The following is a 17,270-nucleotide window of genomic DNA, read 5'->3' on the forward strand; positions in this document are numbered from 1 at the left end:
CAGGCTTTTTGAGAGGTCTCTCCCATCCTTCCTTCACCAAACACAGGGGTCCTCTTACAGGATGCCCATACAGAAGCTCAAAAGGGCTGTAGCCAACCCCCTTCTGTGGGACCTCTCTGTAAGCAAACAAGAGGCAGGGGATCAGGACATCCCATCTTCTCCTAAGAGTTTCAGGTAGCCCATGAATCATCCCTTTGAGGGTCCTGTTGAATCTCTCAACAAGCCCATTGCATTGTGGGTGATAGGGTGTGGTGAACTTGTAGTTCACACCACACTCCTTCCACATTGCAGTCAGATATCCTGACATGAAGTTTGTACCTCTGTCAGAAACGACCTCCTTAGGGAAACCCACTCTGGAGAACACTCCAACTAGGGCCCTTGCCACTACAGGTGCTGTAGTGGTCCTAAGTGGAATAGCTTCAGGATACCTGGTGGCATGGTCCACCACCACCAGTATAAACTTGTGTCCTGATGCTGTCTGGGGTTCCATTGGACCAACAATGACAATCCCCACTCTTTCAAAGGGAACCCCCACCACAGGTAGTGGTATGAGGGGGGCCTTTGTTGTGCCACCTGACTTACCACTGGCTTGGCAAGTGACACAGGAGCGACAAAACTCCTTGGTATTCTCATTCATGCGGGGCCAGTGAAAGTGTGAGACAAACCTGTCCCACGTCTTTGTCTGACCTTAATGACCTGCAAGGGGAATCTCATGGGCCAAGGTGAGAAGGAAACCTCTCAGAGACAAGGGGATGACCAGCCTCCTGGTTGCACCAGGCTTGGGGTCTCTTGACTCGGAGTACAGGAGTCCATCTTCCCAGTATACCCTGTGGGCACCTGTGGCATTCCCTGCAGCCTCAGCAGCAGCCTGCTGTCTGAGGGGTTCAAGGGAAGGGCAGTCTAACTGTGCCTTCCCCAGGTCTGCTCTGGAGGGTCCCCCTGAGCCCAGAAACTCAACTTGATCAAGTTCAAGCTCTTTAGGCTCAGTTTCCCTCAGTTCTCTCAGATCAGCCTCCTCAGAGACTTGATCCTCAACCTGGGGCAAGGGGGAAGGCAAAGCCTTAACCCTACTGCTCTTCTTCTTGGAAGGTGTCTGGTCCATACTTTCAGGATCCAGCACCTGTTCAGTGGGGCATCTTCTGGCCTGTGACCTAGTCACAGCAAGCACATGTGCTGGCAAGCCTAACATTTCCATGTGAGTCCTCTGCTCCACTTCTGACCATAGTGATGACTCCAAATCATTGCCCAACAAACAATCAACTGGGAGGTCTGAACTGACTACAACTTTCTTTTGACCCTTCACTCCACCCCAGGAGAAAGCCACAATCGCCATACTATGACTGGTAGTGACGTTGCTGGCATTGGTCACCAGGAAATCTGTACCTGGCATGATCTGTCCAGGGTCCACAAAGTTAGGTGTCACCATGGTGACACTGGCACAAGTGTCCCTATAGGCCTGAGCCATTTTGCCATTAATCAAAGGTGTCTGCCTGTATTTGCCCAAAGTATTGGGACTTATATCAGGGGACATATCCATATCCCCTGTACAGACAAGGACAGCCTGAGTGAGTGTGCCAACTAAGTTGTCAGACCCCTCAGTACCCAAGGTTAACCCAACTAATGCCTTGGGAGGTACACTACCACTACTGACTGTACTAGGGGGTGCAGTTGCCTTAGGGGCTGTAGTGGCAGGAGTTTGTCCTCCTCTTTTGGTGCACTCACTAAACCAGTGATACTTACTCTTACAGTACTGGCACCACCTCTTTGACTGGCCTTCTTGAGTCTTCTTCTTCTGGGAAGCCTGACCCCCACCCTCTTTGGTTTGTTGGGGACCTGGTGAAGACTTCTGGTCATTTTGTTCACTCTTAACATTACCCTTCTGGTCTGCTTTCTTCTGACCACCCTGGTTCTGGTTCTGGTTCTGCTTGATCCTTGTCCTGACCCATTTGTCTGCCTTCTTTCCCAATTCTTGGGGAGAGGTCAGATCTGAATCAACAAGGTGCTGGTGCAACAACTGGTTCTGACAATTGTTTAAAATGTGTTCTCTCATCATAAGATTATACAATCCTGTGTAATCTGTAACCTTGCTACCCAGCAACCAGCCCTCCAAAGCCTTAGTGGCACAATCCACAAAGTCAGAAAAGTCCTGAGACTGAGTTTTCTGGGTGTCTCTGAACAGCAACCTGTACTGCTCAGTGGTTAAACCAAACCCATCAACCAGTGCATTTTTCAGGACCTGGTAATCATTAGCATCCTCCACTCTTGTAGTGAGGAGCTTATCTCTACCTTTACCATCAAAGGAGAGCCACAGTATAGCTGCCCACTGACTTCGGGGAATGCACTGCACAGTGCAGGCCCTCTCCAAAGCAGCCATCCATTTCTGGATATCATCCCCTTGCTTAAAGGGGGGCACTATCTTAGTCAGGTGTTTAGTATCTAAACCCTTCTCTCTATCTCTTGGGAGATTGCTGCCACCAGTGGGAGCTAGCCCACTCATCTGCTGCTCTCTAGCAAAGGCAAGCTTTTCTTTGGCCAGGGCAAGTTCTTCCCTTTCAATCCTCAGAGCAGCCTGTCTCATTCTAGCTTCATGCTCTATTCTCTGAGGGGAAGTCACTCTCCTCTGTGGAGAGTTCCTCCTCCTCTGGGAAGAGGCATTAGAGTGCAGAGATCTATTGGAGTCCCTAGAAAGAGATCTATCTCTCCTAACTCCAAGGTTAGGCCCACTTCGGGTTAGTACTGGGGGTCCCCCAGATCCTAGCCCAAGTAAGTCTAAGTTGGCCCTAGTTAGCCTTCTGACTACCTCAAGACCTTTGTCTACCTCATCCCCAGAGAGTTCCTCTTGATCCTCCTCCTCCTCAACTGCAGTAGCAGTGTTGGGGAGGTCTGGATCCCCAGAGGTTCCCTCTAAGGCTGGCATATTCTCATGTAACTGAGAAATCTTTCTGGCATCATATGTCTCTAAGAGACCTATCAGAAAGGGAATGGTGGGGTTAGACCCCTGCTTCAGTTTCCTGGAGGTACAGACTTGTCTCATCTCCTGGAAACTGAGAGCTGCATATCTTGAAGTGACCTGTGGAGGGTTAACACTTACCAGGGGAGTCTCAGTGGACTCTCCATGGTTAGACATGCTTTTCTAGTGAGGTGTAAGTGGTGCACTTACCTACACTATATGTTTGCCTACTGATCCCTTGCTAGAGTTGTAGTTTAGGGTGTGCTAGGCCCTAGGAGCTACAACAGCTGGTTCAGTAGAACTCAGAGTATTCTAAGCTAAGTTATATGTACCCTTTAGTACTTATGTGATCTTTCACAAGATATTCTTAGGATATGTGTGGTAAAACAACAGCAAGCTCAAATCCCAACCGCTGCTCACCAATGTGAGAAGTTGGCCTGATGTGCAGTGCTCACTATTCTAGTGATCACTATATATCAGTCCAAACAACCCTTATTGATGATTGGTTGTAAGTCAACCTTATAGACCAGCTATCCTAGTAGCATGGATACGAGCAGTCTAAGGCTAAGACTCTAGAGGGCGCGTTAAGCCAGCTGTTTTACCATCACATTACCCCTTGAACACCCAGTGAAAGGACACCACACAAGTGTTATGAAAATAAACAGTGTATTTATTAGAATCACAACAGCCCTGTACTCTTTATGAGGACAGGGTGCTAGGCACACAACAAAACTCTTACGAAAATACTTAAGTTAGCACAGTATATACAAATGCCCGAGGGGCACGAAAAACCATATACTCTAAAAGTGGAATGCGAAATTACTAGCAGGTAAGTACAGTACTAATAGGCTTTGGAATCGCTAGGACTTGACTATAGAATCGTTAGATTACTTCTAGGAGGCCTAGGGGACTCGGGTGCAGAGTGTGCACTCTCACGCGGGATGCGGGACAAAGTCTATGATAGCTAGTAAAGTTAAAGTTAGTGTTCACGGGCGAACCCGACCTGGTAGGGAGAAAACGACAGTGGATCCTGACCCTTGGATAGTGAGGCTATGCTGGGGCACCGAAATGCCGAAGTTACCTAGCCCAGGGGCTGCAGCTGCATATGTCTCAAAAGACGTCGGGAATCCTCGTTGACGAACCAGGAGCCTGGAAGGAAGATGCTGGCAGGCGACCAGTGAAGAGAGTTCGAAGTGATCCAAGCCTGGATCTGGAAGATGGATGACACCTGAAAGCAGAGGGGACCAAGTTCGTGACTACTAGCCAGTAGTCAGTGGGCACCAGGAGGGCACTGGATGGTAGTCACCTCGACTAGGTGAGTGGGCGACGCTGTGCTCTGCAGATCTCACGGACCAGGAGGCGTTGTCGGCGACCAGGATGGAGAGGCGAGCTGTCCCACGATGGATGAAGCGGTCGGCGTCGAAGTACCCAGGATTGGGCAACAAAGCCTTGGCTAATTCAAGCCCACGCGGTGGACTCAAGATGGCGTCTTGAGTGGACCAGGAGGGTCCGGGGTGCTCCTCTTCTGGAAGGGAGCAAGAGCCAGTCTGGAGCAACCAGACCAGCAGCAGTGATGTCGTCGGGCGTCGTTCAGAAGGCCACAAGCCAGCGGGCTAGTAGCCAAACAACGCGGTGAGCAGCAAAAAGCAGAAGGGCCCCACGCCGATCGTGGAGATGCTGGGGGGCTGCTCTTCGGTGCTGGAGCTGCTCAGGGTCGGGGCTTCTCGGACCCCAAAGCACTCGCCAGGAGATTACTCAGCGGGCTTGCTGTGAAGAAGTCGTGCAGTCTTGGCAATAGCCGGTCCCTTGAGGTCTCGTCGCACTCACGGTTCTCAGCTTGGCTGTAGAGGTGAGTAGAGGTCGGAGGTGCCAGGGAAGCCGTGTCTTGTCGAGCTGGGCAGTCGGATTCCGGAGGAAGGACTTACAGCAGACCGCAGTGTTCTTAAGATGGTGCCTGCGGATGCAGGGTGACTACTCCTTAGCCACAAGGGAGAATCTTGAAGAAGGAAATCTTGAAGTCCTTTCGCAGAAAGTCGTGTCTTGATTCCAAAGATGATCTAATTTGGAAGGGGGCCTGCTCCTACCTTTATCTGGGAAAAGGGGGCTGGCACGCGACTAAGTCCTGCCCTATGGGTGGGACCAGGAGGGGGGTGGTTACACCCCTCTCCTTTGGCGGGCTTTCCCCAGGCCAGGGGCTGGAGTGCCCCTGGAACTGGTTTCAGCCGGCCTATGCACAGTGAGCACCGGGGTGCCACTTGCAGTCACCTTCCCCTGAAGCCCTGCCTACCTAGGATACACAAAATCCTGTCTGGGACGGTGCTGGCACCGCCCCTGGCAGGAAACCCTTTGTCCTTATCTCCTGCTCTGGGAGGACTCCCAGCAGCAGGAGGGCAGACTTGTGTCTCGGTGGCAGCATCCATTTTGTGGAGCTGAGGCTCTGTTTGACTTTAACCGGGGTTAGAGGTTACATACATGTCGTGTCCCTCTAGAAGGGTGGAATGCTAACCCCGTCGCCAGAATTGGCGAGGGGTTAGTATTCCAATTCGTATGACACCTTACTCGACATGTTTTGATAAAGCGATACCAGAGTTGGCATATAACCGCGAGGATTATAATGCACTTAAGAGTATATGGTATGCGATATCATGGAAACGGCTAAGGGATAGATCCCGAAAGCCGCAGACAGGCTCAGCTCATGCCAGAGCACCATCTCACACGATTCCAAGCACTCTGCCTTCAGGGTTGTTAAGGCCTGCCATAGGAGTGACTGATAGGAGATCTGTGTGTCCATTTTAGGGTTAGATATAGGTATACTATATCTAAAGCAAAGGGTGAGTACACCACCTTGCCCCAGCTGTCGTGCAGCCAGTTGTGTCAGTTTAGTTAGTCAGTCCAGGGGTGGCACAATACATGCTTCAGCCCCTGGGAGACTTCTGGGTGCACCTCAGCCCTGGGTACAGGGACTTGGAGAGGGCCCAGTGCCAATTCAGTACCTGAGTACAATTTGGATAGAGAGAACAGCTAGGCTGTGGGTCTGATTAGCAGGCCCACAGCCAGGGAAAGTCGTAAACCAGTGCAGCAAAAAGCAAAAATCTGGGTGATCATAGGATTGCAGACCCTACTCTCCTACACTCCCTATTCGACTAAACGGATTTGACACTAAGATGTTGGGGTATGCAGATGACCTGGCAATTACTGCAATAAATCCATCTGTGGCTTTAACAGAAATAGAGCATGAGGCGGAATGCTTTGGGGTGATCTCTGGCTATCGGCTTAACTGTGGAAAGAAGCAAATTGTAACTAATGACAGGCTTTCTATCTCGGAGCCACGAGTGACTGAATCCGCCACCTATCTTGGGGTGATTATAACATCAGATCGAAGTAAAGTCGTCGAAAACAACATCCCCATGATTCAAAAATCCAAGAGAGACTTTGATAGCCTGAATAATTTGCATCTTTCGATTGTGGGGCGATGCAACATCATTAAAATGATATTCCTGCCAAAAAAGTTGTATCTATTCAGGACGATACCACTGAAATTTGAAATTCATTGGTTTAAGGAAATGGAGAGTCTGATTAACCGATTTAGTTGGGCTCAAGGGAAGAAGAGAAGAGCACTCTGATATATGTCCCTATCTAGGCAAAGAGGGGACTGGGTGGTCCCTGATTTAAAGACATATTACTGGGCCACGGTGATCCAATATATCCAAGGGTTATTGGGTGGAAAGGTGATTGACCAGTGGAGGAACGATGCTCCTCCGGATGTATATGAATTACTCTTAGAAAGAGACACCCCTAACTGGCTGTTGAGATTCAGTGAAGCCAGTTATTATAAAAAAAAGTTACATTCAAGACCCTTGGGTCAGCAGTAGCGGTCTGAACAGGTGTCAGGGAAAAGCTGGGGTTGGGAAGAATGAACTACTATACGACTCTATTTGGGAATCCGTCCCTCCCCGAGATCTTTCACAATGGAATTATGTGGCGTTGGGATGCTTTAGGAGTGAAGATAATGGGGGATCTCTTTGACTCGGATGGTATAGTCTCATTTGAGAAAGCCCAAACTCTATTTAACCTTGATCGCAGGGAGTTTTTTAAATTCCTCCAGATTCGGTCCTCCATCTTTAGGAAGAAGTGGGGAGCAGGAGCTTTCTCTAGCGATCCAGTTATGGATGCGGTCCAAGACCTGATGGGTGTACTATGCCCCAAATTTAAGGAGAGCTGAGACCACTACAGAGCGATGATTTAGAAAAGCACTCTGAGAAATGGCAGCAGAAGTTGAACGTTGAAGGGGACGAGTTTAGTGCATCGCTTAAGCTTGGCTACACTGTTTTAAGTATAGCGAACCTCCAAGCACAAGATTTTAAAACGGTTTTTTTCGCTTTATTACACCCCTGCTAAGATAGCGCAATGGGGTGGGACTGAGGGTATTTTTTTTCCCCGCTGCCAAAGTGACGAGGCAGATATAGTTCATATGTCTGCCTCTTGCCCTGCCTTGGAACCTCTTAAGAGAGCTCTAGAGGATTTTATGAGGCAAACCCTGAGGATACAAATAAAACTGTCTGTCTGCCGAGCTGATGGTTTTAGGTGTGGCTAGAAACAGAGCGCTGTTAGCTCACCGGGAATTTGTATTTCGTGTCATGACGGTGGCTAGAATTTGTGTCTCATCTGCATGGGTGGACTTTAACACCCCACATTTCAACAATGGCTAACACGACTCTTAGCTATGAACAATTTGGAAAAGGGTCTTTATGAGAAGAAAGGGTGAAGGCTAGGAAATTAGGGAAACCTATCTGGGCCCCTGTAATAGATTGAAAAATCAGATTGAATACACTCCAGATGTAAGCCAGTGATTTAAACATATTGGAGTAACCTTCTTTAAAAAGTTTGTCTTGACCCTTTTTTCCGACAGCATTGGTATATTCTGTAACCTAGACAGAATGTTACTGTATTGCGCATGTTTGCAAGTTCTTAGGATCTGTTTTTTTAAATGGATTTCTTTTTTCTCTTCCCTTTGCTTGTTTAAGAATGTTTTTTTTATATACGGATGCATTTGTATTGATGTACTTAAACCGATGGTGGGAAAAAAAAAGATTAACATCCTCCAATGTAGAACCTATGAGTGGAACTACTGTCCAATCTGATGAATTCAGCACCGTAGAGTTGTCACTTAGTTATGAGGGACACTTGTTGACGGCATCTTCTCATTGCTTCTTTTTTCTGTGTTGAATTTCTGAAAATTGGTCTTTTTGTGCTGTATGGGAACAGTCTCCCTAAACTAGGTCACACAATGGTAGATTATGTAACTGTGATAGTTGTTATTTTTCCACTGACTTTAAGTTCACGTCAATGACTTAATTAGCTGCTATAAATTATTAAAATATCATGTTTGAGGAATCTTGAAAGTCCTCGTCCCAATTTTGTAATTAGTTTTTAATTATGTAAGTTGTATTTGTACAAGGCAGATAATTCCTCCAGAGCATATAAACCGTTTGCAAAGATGTTAACAGAACTGATATGTCCCAATAGGCGTAATAACTATTCACTCCACCATGTTCAAAGGGTAATATTCCTAGCTTAAGAGTAAGCATACCGAGGAGTGAGCCTGGCTTCCTCAGGCCGCTCCTGATGCCAGACTGCCTCGAGGTGGACTGCCATCATGGCTTCTGAAGCGGGTGTCCTGGATGACCCATTAGGTAGCCCCTCTACCATCTATTCAATCTTCATAATTGGTAAGACAGGGCTACTTTTTATTCTGATTATTCTTAATATTCTATATTAAAAAATGAGCCAATTTTATAAGAAACAGAAAGGAGGCAATTTAACTCCTAGGTGCAAGAGTGCGTACGCAGTCGACGTGTTTTTAGTTCGACATACGTCTCGGCTCACTGTCACTCCTGATAGGGCAGCCTCATCGCTGTTCGACCTTCCTGTCGCACCTGTGAGTTACATTTCTCTCTTATTGGTGATGTGTAGATTAACTGCTTATGATGTCAACTGCTGTCTCAAATCATTTGGACTGAAGTCCTGTGGACACAGATCATATATTAAGATTTAGTTAGTTCATTGGCCCCGACGAAGCAACCGGAGAGTTGCGAAACATGTTTTGGCTTCCTTTCCGTTTCTTATACAATTGGCTCACATTTTGGTAAAAGAATATTAAGATTTATCAGAATAGAAGTAGTCCTGCATTGCTTTAACAACTGTGAAGAAGATCGAATAGAAGATATCAGATTCATAAATATTACGCCACCTTTAGACCTCAAATACTGTATTTACACTGGTGCAAAGGTTATGAGGAAGACAATGCTGTGAACTGTAGGTTTTTAGGTTTTGAAGGAGTTTCTAGTCTGTAAGAAACCAAGATATATGTTAGTATCCGGAAAGAGCGCAGTTTCACCTAAATGGCAAACGTATAATATGTGGCAGCATTTTTTTTACATTTTTCTGCTTTACTTCATCAAACCTTATGCAATTTGTTAGACAAGAGCAGTTCTTCAAAGCTAGTAACTACTGATTGCTTTTGTTTGACTTAAATCAAATACTTGCAAGCTTTTGCAATCAAAATTCTGAGTCAATAAAATGGTTTAGTTAGCCGAAATAAGGTATCAATACATATTATCCACATTTAATCCCCAAGTACAATATAGCATTGATTATCTCACTCTAATTAAAATAGGTTTGTCGAATTAAAATATCAGTCTTACAATATGCATGACTTGCAGGACAGAATCTGTTTTGGCGCGTCTCCATTGCACATGTGCATGGAGATATCATTTTAGAGGTCGACTTTCCATTAAAGCTGTAAGAGCATCAAGAGCCCTGAATGCTTGGCCACCCCATATGTGCTGTGTTACTTGAAAGCCCAGGCTCGTCAGGGTTATCCCTTTTGGGTTGTCTAATGACTCTAAGGTGATTTCCTTGGTTAATGGTATTGCTTCTTTCAGGCTGCAGAAGGCCCAGGAGGAGCACCGCACTGTGGAAGTGGAGAAGGTGCACCTGGAGAAGAAGCTGCAGGACGAGATCAGCATGGCGAAGCAGGAGGCGCAGCGACTGCGAGAGCTACGTGAAGGGACTGAGAATGAGCTGAGTCGGCAGAAGTACGCGGAGCAAGAGCTGGACCAGGTAAAGCCATGAAAGTACACCACTAGCAGCTGAAAAGACAGTCTCTGACTTTCTTTAGGTCTCGCGCCTAGAGTTGCAGTGCGCGACATTTAGTAGCTGAAAAACAGGGTTTCAGCACTGGGCTAGGAATCGCACACGTTTGTGCGGGGACTTTTCCTTTTGTGCCCCCTATTGGTCATTGCGTGCGTGTGTTTTAGCAATAGAGCGCGCAATAGGCCAAAGGCGGGCGCATTGCTCCACCCACGCCCTATTGGTGTCTATTACGCGCACCAAAGGCCATGTGGTTTCAATTATCGTGCCCAGACACGGGCGCGATAATTGAAAGCACGTCTCGCTGTGGCGCGCGCGCGCACCACTCAGGAGCTTCTTCTGTTTTTGTATCCATTTCATAGGGAAGCAACTAAATGAAAGAACCACTGATGCTGAGGACGTGTGTGCTTCTTGCTTTTTAAAAAAGCAGGCTCCGTTCAGCAGGCGCTCCAGGTCGTCAGGGGTCTGATGGGACAGAGTGGGCCGGACCTTCTAATTTTCTGTTACCAGCACAGAAATGGAGGTCTGACGTTTCTGGCAGGCTTCCTTCCAAGGTTTGCAGGGGCTCCAAAAACACCTTCTGCTTCGTTAATAATCATTTGACATGAGGTTTTGGGACCTCCAGCAAATCCACATCTTTCATTGTGACTTATTAGTACAGCAGTTCTTTAGCAAAATGCAAAGCAGGTCTCAAAATGTTGAAGAGCCGTTCTATTCACTATTTGTGAACTGATAAAGATCTTAGTCTACTCCACCGTCACAGAGCTTTCATTGTATGCATACAGGCCACTCTGGTATGCAACTGACTCCGCCCAGCCCTACGAGAACTTTCATTGTTGCAATCCTCATTAAATAGCTCCCTGTTTCCCAACTCCTCGGTCATTGTATTGACCTAGGAATGATGAATGGCCCTACCAGCCTTTCAGAGATACTGATTTCCCTGCGGGCCAGTGTTTCCCAGCTGGAAGCCGGGTCACGTGAAGAAGAAAGAGCAGAGTAAGAGTTAGGAAGAGAAGGAAGCAGGGGGTTATTTGTCCCGCCCCTTCCTGTCACCTAAGCGCGCGGCACCACTTCCATTCCTGGGGCTCGCGCCCTCGTTAAAGTTTACACTTCATTTTTTTTGCCGTAATTGCCCACGGGTCCCACTCCCACCTGAGAATTCACTAATCACGCACTTACTCGGCGCGCTCCCTTGTCAGATTTCTGCGGGAACTGCGCGTGACAGGGCCGCCATTTAATACAGGTAAATGTTATGGGGCTCCCAGGACACTGGCCGCGCGCTCCGCAGCCCCCGCAAGGATTATCCTGCGGAAAAAACGGTACCGAAAAAAAGATTATCAGCCTACCAAGTCCGTCGCTGCCGAGAGCCTCTCGAAAAACAACAGAAAGAAAGACGTGCATGCAGCAGCTGGGCTCTTTCTGGGGTATAATAGCTCAGTGGGTTGAGCACCTGCAGCAGAGCTTTATGAGCCAAATGGTAGTCAACAATTTGGAATCGAAGCCGGGGCCAGTACACCTATTAATAAGTGTAAATCGATAACGTTCAGTACGATTCTGTGCTTATAATATACAGACCTGCCAATTCGCACTGTGCCACCGTGTGACACTCGATATAGACTTCCATCACAGGGTCACCTGGTGAGGAACCGATATCACATGGTGGCTGGAAAAACGAGCTGAAAACCACTGTTGAGAGGATTTCAGCTCGTTTTTCGATGCTTTTAACTGCCGAGGTCCATTAAGGGATGTGAAAATACCCCAGGAATCAGCTTCAGCCTCAGTAAGGTTTTCTTTCTTTCTTTGGAGGGGGGCGGGGTGGGAGCAAACTTGCATCTTAGGTACTTCTCGGCATGAGGCCCCCTCCAAAGGCCCCGCCCCTTCTCACACATTGAGATTTCGGCTCAGGTTGGCAGGTCTAAATATGAGTTGATTTAGTTTGTAATGAGTGCTATAACAAGCACTGGCCAAGTGAATCAGTTTTCCTTTGTCAATGTTAAGCGAGCCACGCGATGGGCTTTGCCAGTGATGGAGCGGCCATGCTAAAAGTATAGAAAAGAATGAAAACAATGGTTTCTACACTTTCATGATGCCGCTGTGTTGCATCATTAAGCCAGCGCAGGTGATGATGCAATGCACGTTGAGTTATGCAACGCAGGAGCCATCTTGAAAGTATAGAAAACAAAATGTTCACTGTTATCTATAATTTTGACATAGCCGGCCAACCCTATTGGCTTTGCCAATGCTTGTGGTTTTTAAAAGCCTTCAGCACTGGCGAAGCCTACAGTGCCTGCTATCATGATAGTGGCAGAATTGAATAGTGCAACGGGGCAACATTCAAGTCACCCCCAAGACAGCCATCCAGCGGCAGGCACCCCACTGATGAGCATTAGGGTAAGAAATAATATTGGTAATTCTTTAACCTGCCTTTTCAGCCATTGGCTTAAGACTCTGTCAGTCACCTGTTGGCTGATCTATTTGCCACATTCACCTTTCGCTTAATGCTATTGCCTTTTTGGGTGTATACCTCCGCCTCCACTAGAGTGCCTGCACTGAACTACACACGGAACTAATTTATAACTATAGCCCGCTTGCTGGCTCCTGCCCATGTGTCTCGCCCTAATATACTAACAGTGCTTGGGGTAGATCAAATGCAGACCTATTGGCTGTGCAAATGTTTGTTATGTTTTGTGAAGTTTGGCGCTATGTTGGTAAAATAAATCCTTGCGACTGCTTCCTCCAATATTCCCATTTCACGTGTCATCACTGAGAAAACCACTGGCTTCTAATTTGTGATTGACGAGTCCCGGCGGAAGAGCAATAAACATATTTTTGAGGAACAGTAAACCCCATCTGTGGCAAGTAATAAGGCAGTACTTCTTATTGCAACTTGTAAATTTATAGAACATTCTTGACATTGATCATTTCGATAAAAGTAGGACACATTAACCAAGGAATATCTAATAAGCTTAAAACACTGTGTTCTAATAGTATATCTCTCTAACCATTCCCAGCAGCTGCAAGAATCCCACGGAGTGTTTCCATCGTGCAATTTTAAAAGTCGAAAGTTACGGGTAGTAGATATTTTGTTAAGATTTTAGGAGTTGAGTATAAGGGTAAATGATGCCGATATTCTGGTAATATTACAGGGATTGAAGTGGCACTACTCCAACTCTTCAAGACACTATTTAGTTTGGATCCTTTGAAACAATGTTTACCAATAACCAGCAGGAGCTCCGTGATTGTCAATCCCGTTTTCTTTCTCTCTCCGGATAATTTAAAGGTACTTGACTGGATTAACAAGGAGAGTTTTTATTTTTTTATTAAATACATGTTTGTTTCCCTTAGAGATCGCTTGGCTGCTCTGTAAACCTCTAACAAATTCACACATATATAGATAGAGGGTATCGCATTACTGAAAGTTTGAGCTGTTGGCATTGCATTATTATTATTAGCAACGCCAAAAGATCAATCTTTCAGTAATGCGAGGCCTATCGCATTGCAAATGCTTGTTTTCTTAGGCATGTCATCATCGTGTAATCTCTTGACAGTGCGGTGTCTGTGTCCTCAACTAATAAAAATTCCAAACATGGAGAGGTTGCCATGTCGTTGAGGTTTTTAATAATATCTCTTTTCCACTTATTTTTCACTATGCGTAGTCTTAATCTGCTGGACGATTATTTGAGATTCTTGTGATATCTCCCCTTCGATTGTCATCTGTTGGTCTCTTGGGCACACCCAGGTTTGTGATGTGAAGCTCTACCTGTACTTGGCATTGAAGGAGACTCCTAAAAGGTGTGTGGTCAGTTCCATGGATGACAGTCCATGAACGTGTATGTTCAGTGGTTGACTGAGCTTTGGTGAAGGAGTTACGGGAGAGATTACCAAGATAGAGTTTGGGACCACAAGGAGCACGGGACCCCGAGTGAGCAGTCCTGTAGCCTGGGTCTTGGACTTTGCCAACAACCTGCACTTTTTAAGATGAAACTGCAGACACTCCTTTTCATTGAGGCGTTCCCATCCTCCCTTGGAACTAAAAAGTGCTGCTTCCTTAATAAGGGTTTGGTCCCTTCAAGTGCTCTATGCCCCTTCAAGTGCTCTATGCCCCTTCAAGTGCTCTATGCCCCTTCAAGTGCTCTATGCCCCTTCAAGTGCTCTATGCCCCTTCAAGTGCTCTATGCCCCTTCAAGTGCTCTATGCCCCTTCAAGTGCTCTATGCCCCTTCAAGTGCTCTATGCCCCTTCAAGTGCTCTATGTCCCTTCAAGTGCTCTATGTCCCTTCAAGTGCTCTCTCTAGGTCCCTTCAAGGGCTCTATGTCCCTTCAAGGGCTCTATGTCCCTTCAAGGGCTCTATGTCCCTTCAAGGGCTCTATGTCCCTTCAAGTGCTCTATGTCCCTTCAAGTACTCTATGTCCCTTCAAGTGCTCTATGTCCCTTCAAGTGCTCTATGTCCCTTCAAGTGCTCTATGTCCCTTCAAGTGCTCTATGTCCCTTCAAGTGCTCTATGTCCCTTCAAGTGCTCCATGTCCCTTCAAGTGCTCCATGTCCCTTCAAGTGCTCCCTTCAAGTGCTCCAGGTCCCTTCAAGTGCTCCAGGTCCCTTCAAGTGCTCCAGGTCCCTTCAAGTGCTCCAGGTCCCTTCAAGTGCTCCAGGTCCCTTCAAGTGCTCCAGGTCCCTTCAAGTGCTCCAGGTCCCTTCAAGTGCTCTAGGTCCCTTCAAGTGCTCTAGGTCCCTTCAAGTGCTCTAGGTCCCTTGCAGAGTCTAAGAACTGTGGACACCTCGTGAAATTCCTCATTCACCACAGACAAAGATCGGCTGTTGCCTAGAAAGGGGCGTGGCCATCCCAGGTACTACCCACTTTGTTTCATGAGTTATAATTGTAATGTTATAGGCTTGTGGTTACAAGTGAAATTAATTTATGTATTTCGGTTTTGCTGGGTCCATGCATTGCATGCAAGTGGTTCTCTTCCTCATTAGCAGTGGGAAAGAATACCGCTCTGCTGTTGAACGTGAATCCTGAAAGCTGTTGACATGTAAACAACACTACATACTTTAGAGCGCGAATTGCAAATAGTTGAGGAAATCAACCAGTGCAGCTGTAAAGTCACAGCATTTAAACCCCCCCAGGCCAGACTCTGGCATTCTATGGACTGTCACGTAAACCAGTTAGGTGGTCGCGCTGTGGCTGTTTGTCGTCAGTTGCTGTGGTAATGTTGCACACTGGTCAGAAGAATTATTAGAACAGAAGTCTTAATAATGTCTACTATTGCTAGCTCACACTCTCTAAGTGGACATGCTGGTTCCATATTTTTATTTTAAATCTCCAACCGCCAAGTTGGTGATCCATTGGCTGCTAAGTATTTCTTTTGTGTTTGTAAGCGGATCCGTTACCATGCCACGCCTCATGCCATGCCTCATGCCTCTTTCTCTCTTGGGCCACAATCTCCTCTCATGAATCTCTTTGGCATTGCAGGAAAGGGCCATCATAAAAATGAAGACTGATAATCCCTTTTTAAATTCCTTCTAAAGGATTTCCAAGAAATGCAAGGCTGGCTATCATTGCTTGCAAGTTTTCTCGAACATTAATAAGAGGACACCGTGATCCGCTGCCAGCTGCACGGTTTGTGTTTGTAGCATCTTCACAGTGATTAAAATTTTCTGTTGCAGGAGAATTTTCTTTACATACTTGTAGTTTGAAATCAACCTTTTTATTTTACACTAATGCTTCTTCATTGAGAACAGCATTTGCTTTTGTTTTGCATTTTGTTAAGCAAAGGTTGCTAATATTAGAGCGACTGTATGGAATAGTCCCTACTTCATATCAGATTACAGAATAGTGTTCTACAGTAAAATTGGTAAAAGAAAGTTCTGTTTCCAAGGAGTCACACCCACAAACAAGCATTTACAATGCAATGGTTTCGCCTTTGTTAAAGTTTGAGCTTTTGGTATTGCTTTTGACAAATGGTCTTTTCTAACTTCTTTGAATTATGTGTAAAACGTTGATGTGTTTTACTTTACACAGAAAAGTATGAAAAAACACAAAATCGTTTACCTGAGTCAGGGCAAGGAAGTTACACGCCAAGATAACCCCTGCTCACCCTCTAGGTAACGTGGCGCGAGCAGCAATAAACTTGGAGGCGATGAGAGTTAAGTATTTGCGCACGCACCCCAGCAACAACACCCATGGCCCACCACAAAGGAAACTCCACACAAGGTTATATATAAAAATAGCCTTTGTACTACACCAAAAACACATTAGATAAAAACACACACTTTACAATGTGCCAACAGGCACGGGCAGAATTTACAGGGGATATGTACAAGACAGGGCCACATGGACCACTGTCAGGAATCAGCACTTTTAGAACTTGGAATATAAAATTACTGTAGCACAAAATAGAACATAAAGCACTCAACCAGTAACTACTGGTAACGGTTAAGTACCACCTACGCAATCCTAACCACCTTAGGAACAGGTCACGCAGGGAACCAGGACCTCACTAGCACCACCTGTACTAGCAAGAACAACCACCTAAGTATCACAATACCTGTAGGGGTATAAGCACATAACACATGATGCAGAACATACATTCAGAGGTGTAAGGAACAAGGCACATGACGCATTAAAAACACATTCAGAGCTGCAGCAAAAGAACAATTGCGCCAAACTCACGTAAGTTACCACCTGTGACTGTCCCTAGGCCCTCTGGCCTCGTTGGGGCTAGGACGCCCTGTGTCCCAGTGTCAGGGGCCTAAACGTGGCAGCTGCCCACGAAGTGCTGGGCAGCTGTAGACAATGGTGGGGACAACGTTGGAGCCTTCCAGGCTCTGCACAAGCCAACTGGCTGTCCTCCCAAAAGCCTAGCTGGACTCTAAAACAAATCTGGCACCTCGAGCCTCTCTCAGGGCTCTAAATACATAATGCCCCCTGGGCCCTACAAACAACTGTAGTGTTGGAGTCCCCTCCGGACTCTGAGTAAACAGGGGGGGCGGTGGAGTCCCTCTCAGGGAACTCGTGGACCAATAATGCAACTTGAGCCTCTCAGGGCTCAACAACAAATGCCCCCAGGATTTTGGTGGAGTCCCTCTCGGGGGACTCTAACTAAAATACTGCCCCCGGGAGCCTTGGTAGGCTCTTCCACACAAATGCCACCTTCGTTGGGGTCCCTCG

General features: G+C 46.6%; 1 protein-coding gene across 9 annotated transcripts in view; it reads left to right on the forward strand.

Annotated features, from left to right (window-relative positions):
- STIM1 (stromal interaction molecule 1) overlaps positions 1-17,270 on the forward strand; it is a 508,846-nt gene that overhangs the window by 402,110 nt on the left and 89,466 nt on the right. For all 9 annotated transcript variants that reach the window (XM_078658670.1, XM_078658667.1, XM_078658664.1 and 6 more), the window contains one exon: positions 9,895-10,072. In XM_078658670.1, the coding sequence (XP_078514796.1) occupies positions 9,895-10,072 (178 nt within the window). The remainder of the gene's footprint in view (positions 1-9,894; positions 10,073-17,270) is intronic.

Source organism: Lissotriton helveticus, chromosome 8, assembly GCF_964261635.1.
Source record: "Lissotriton helveticus chromosome 8, aLisHel1.1, whole genome shotgun sequence".
Lineage (NCBI taxonomy): Eukaryota > Metazoa > Chordata > Amphibia > Caudata > Salamandridae > Lissotriton > Lissotriton helveticus.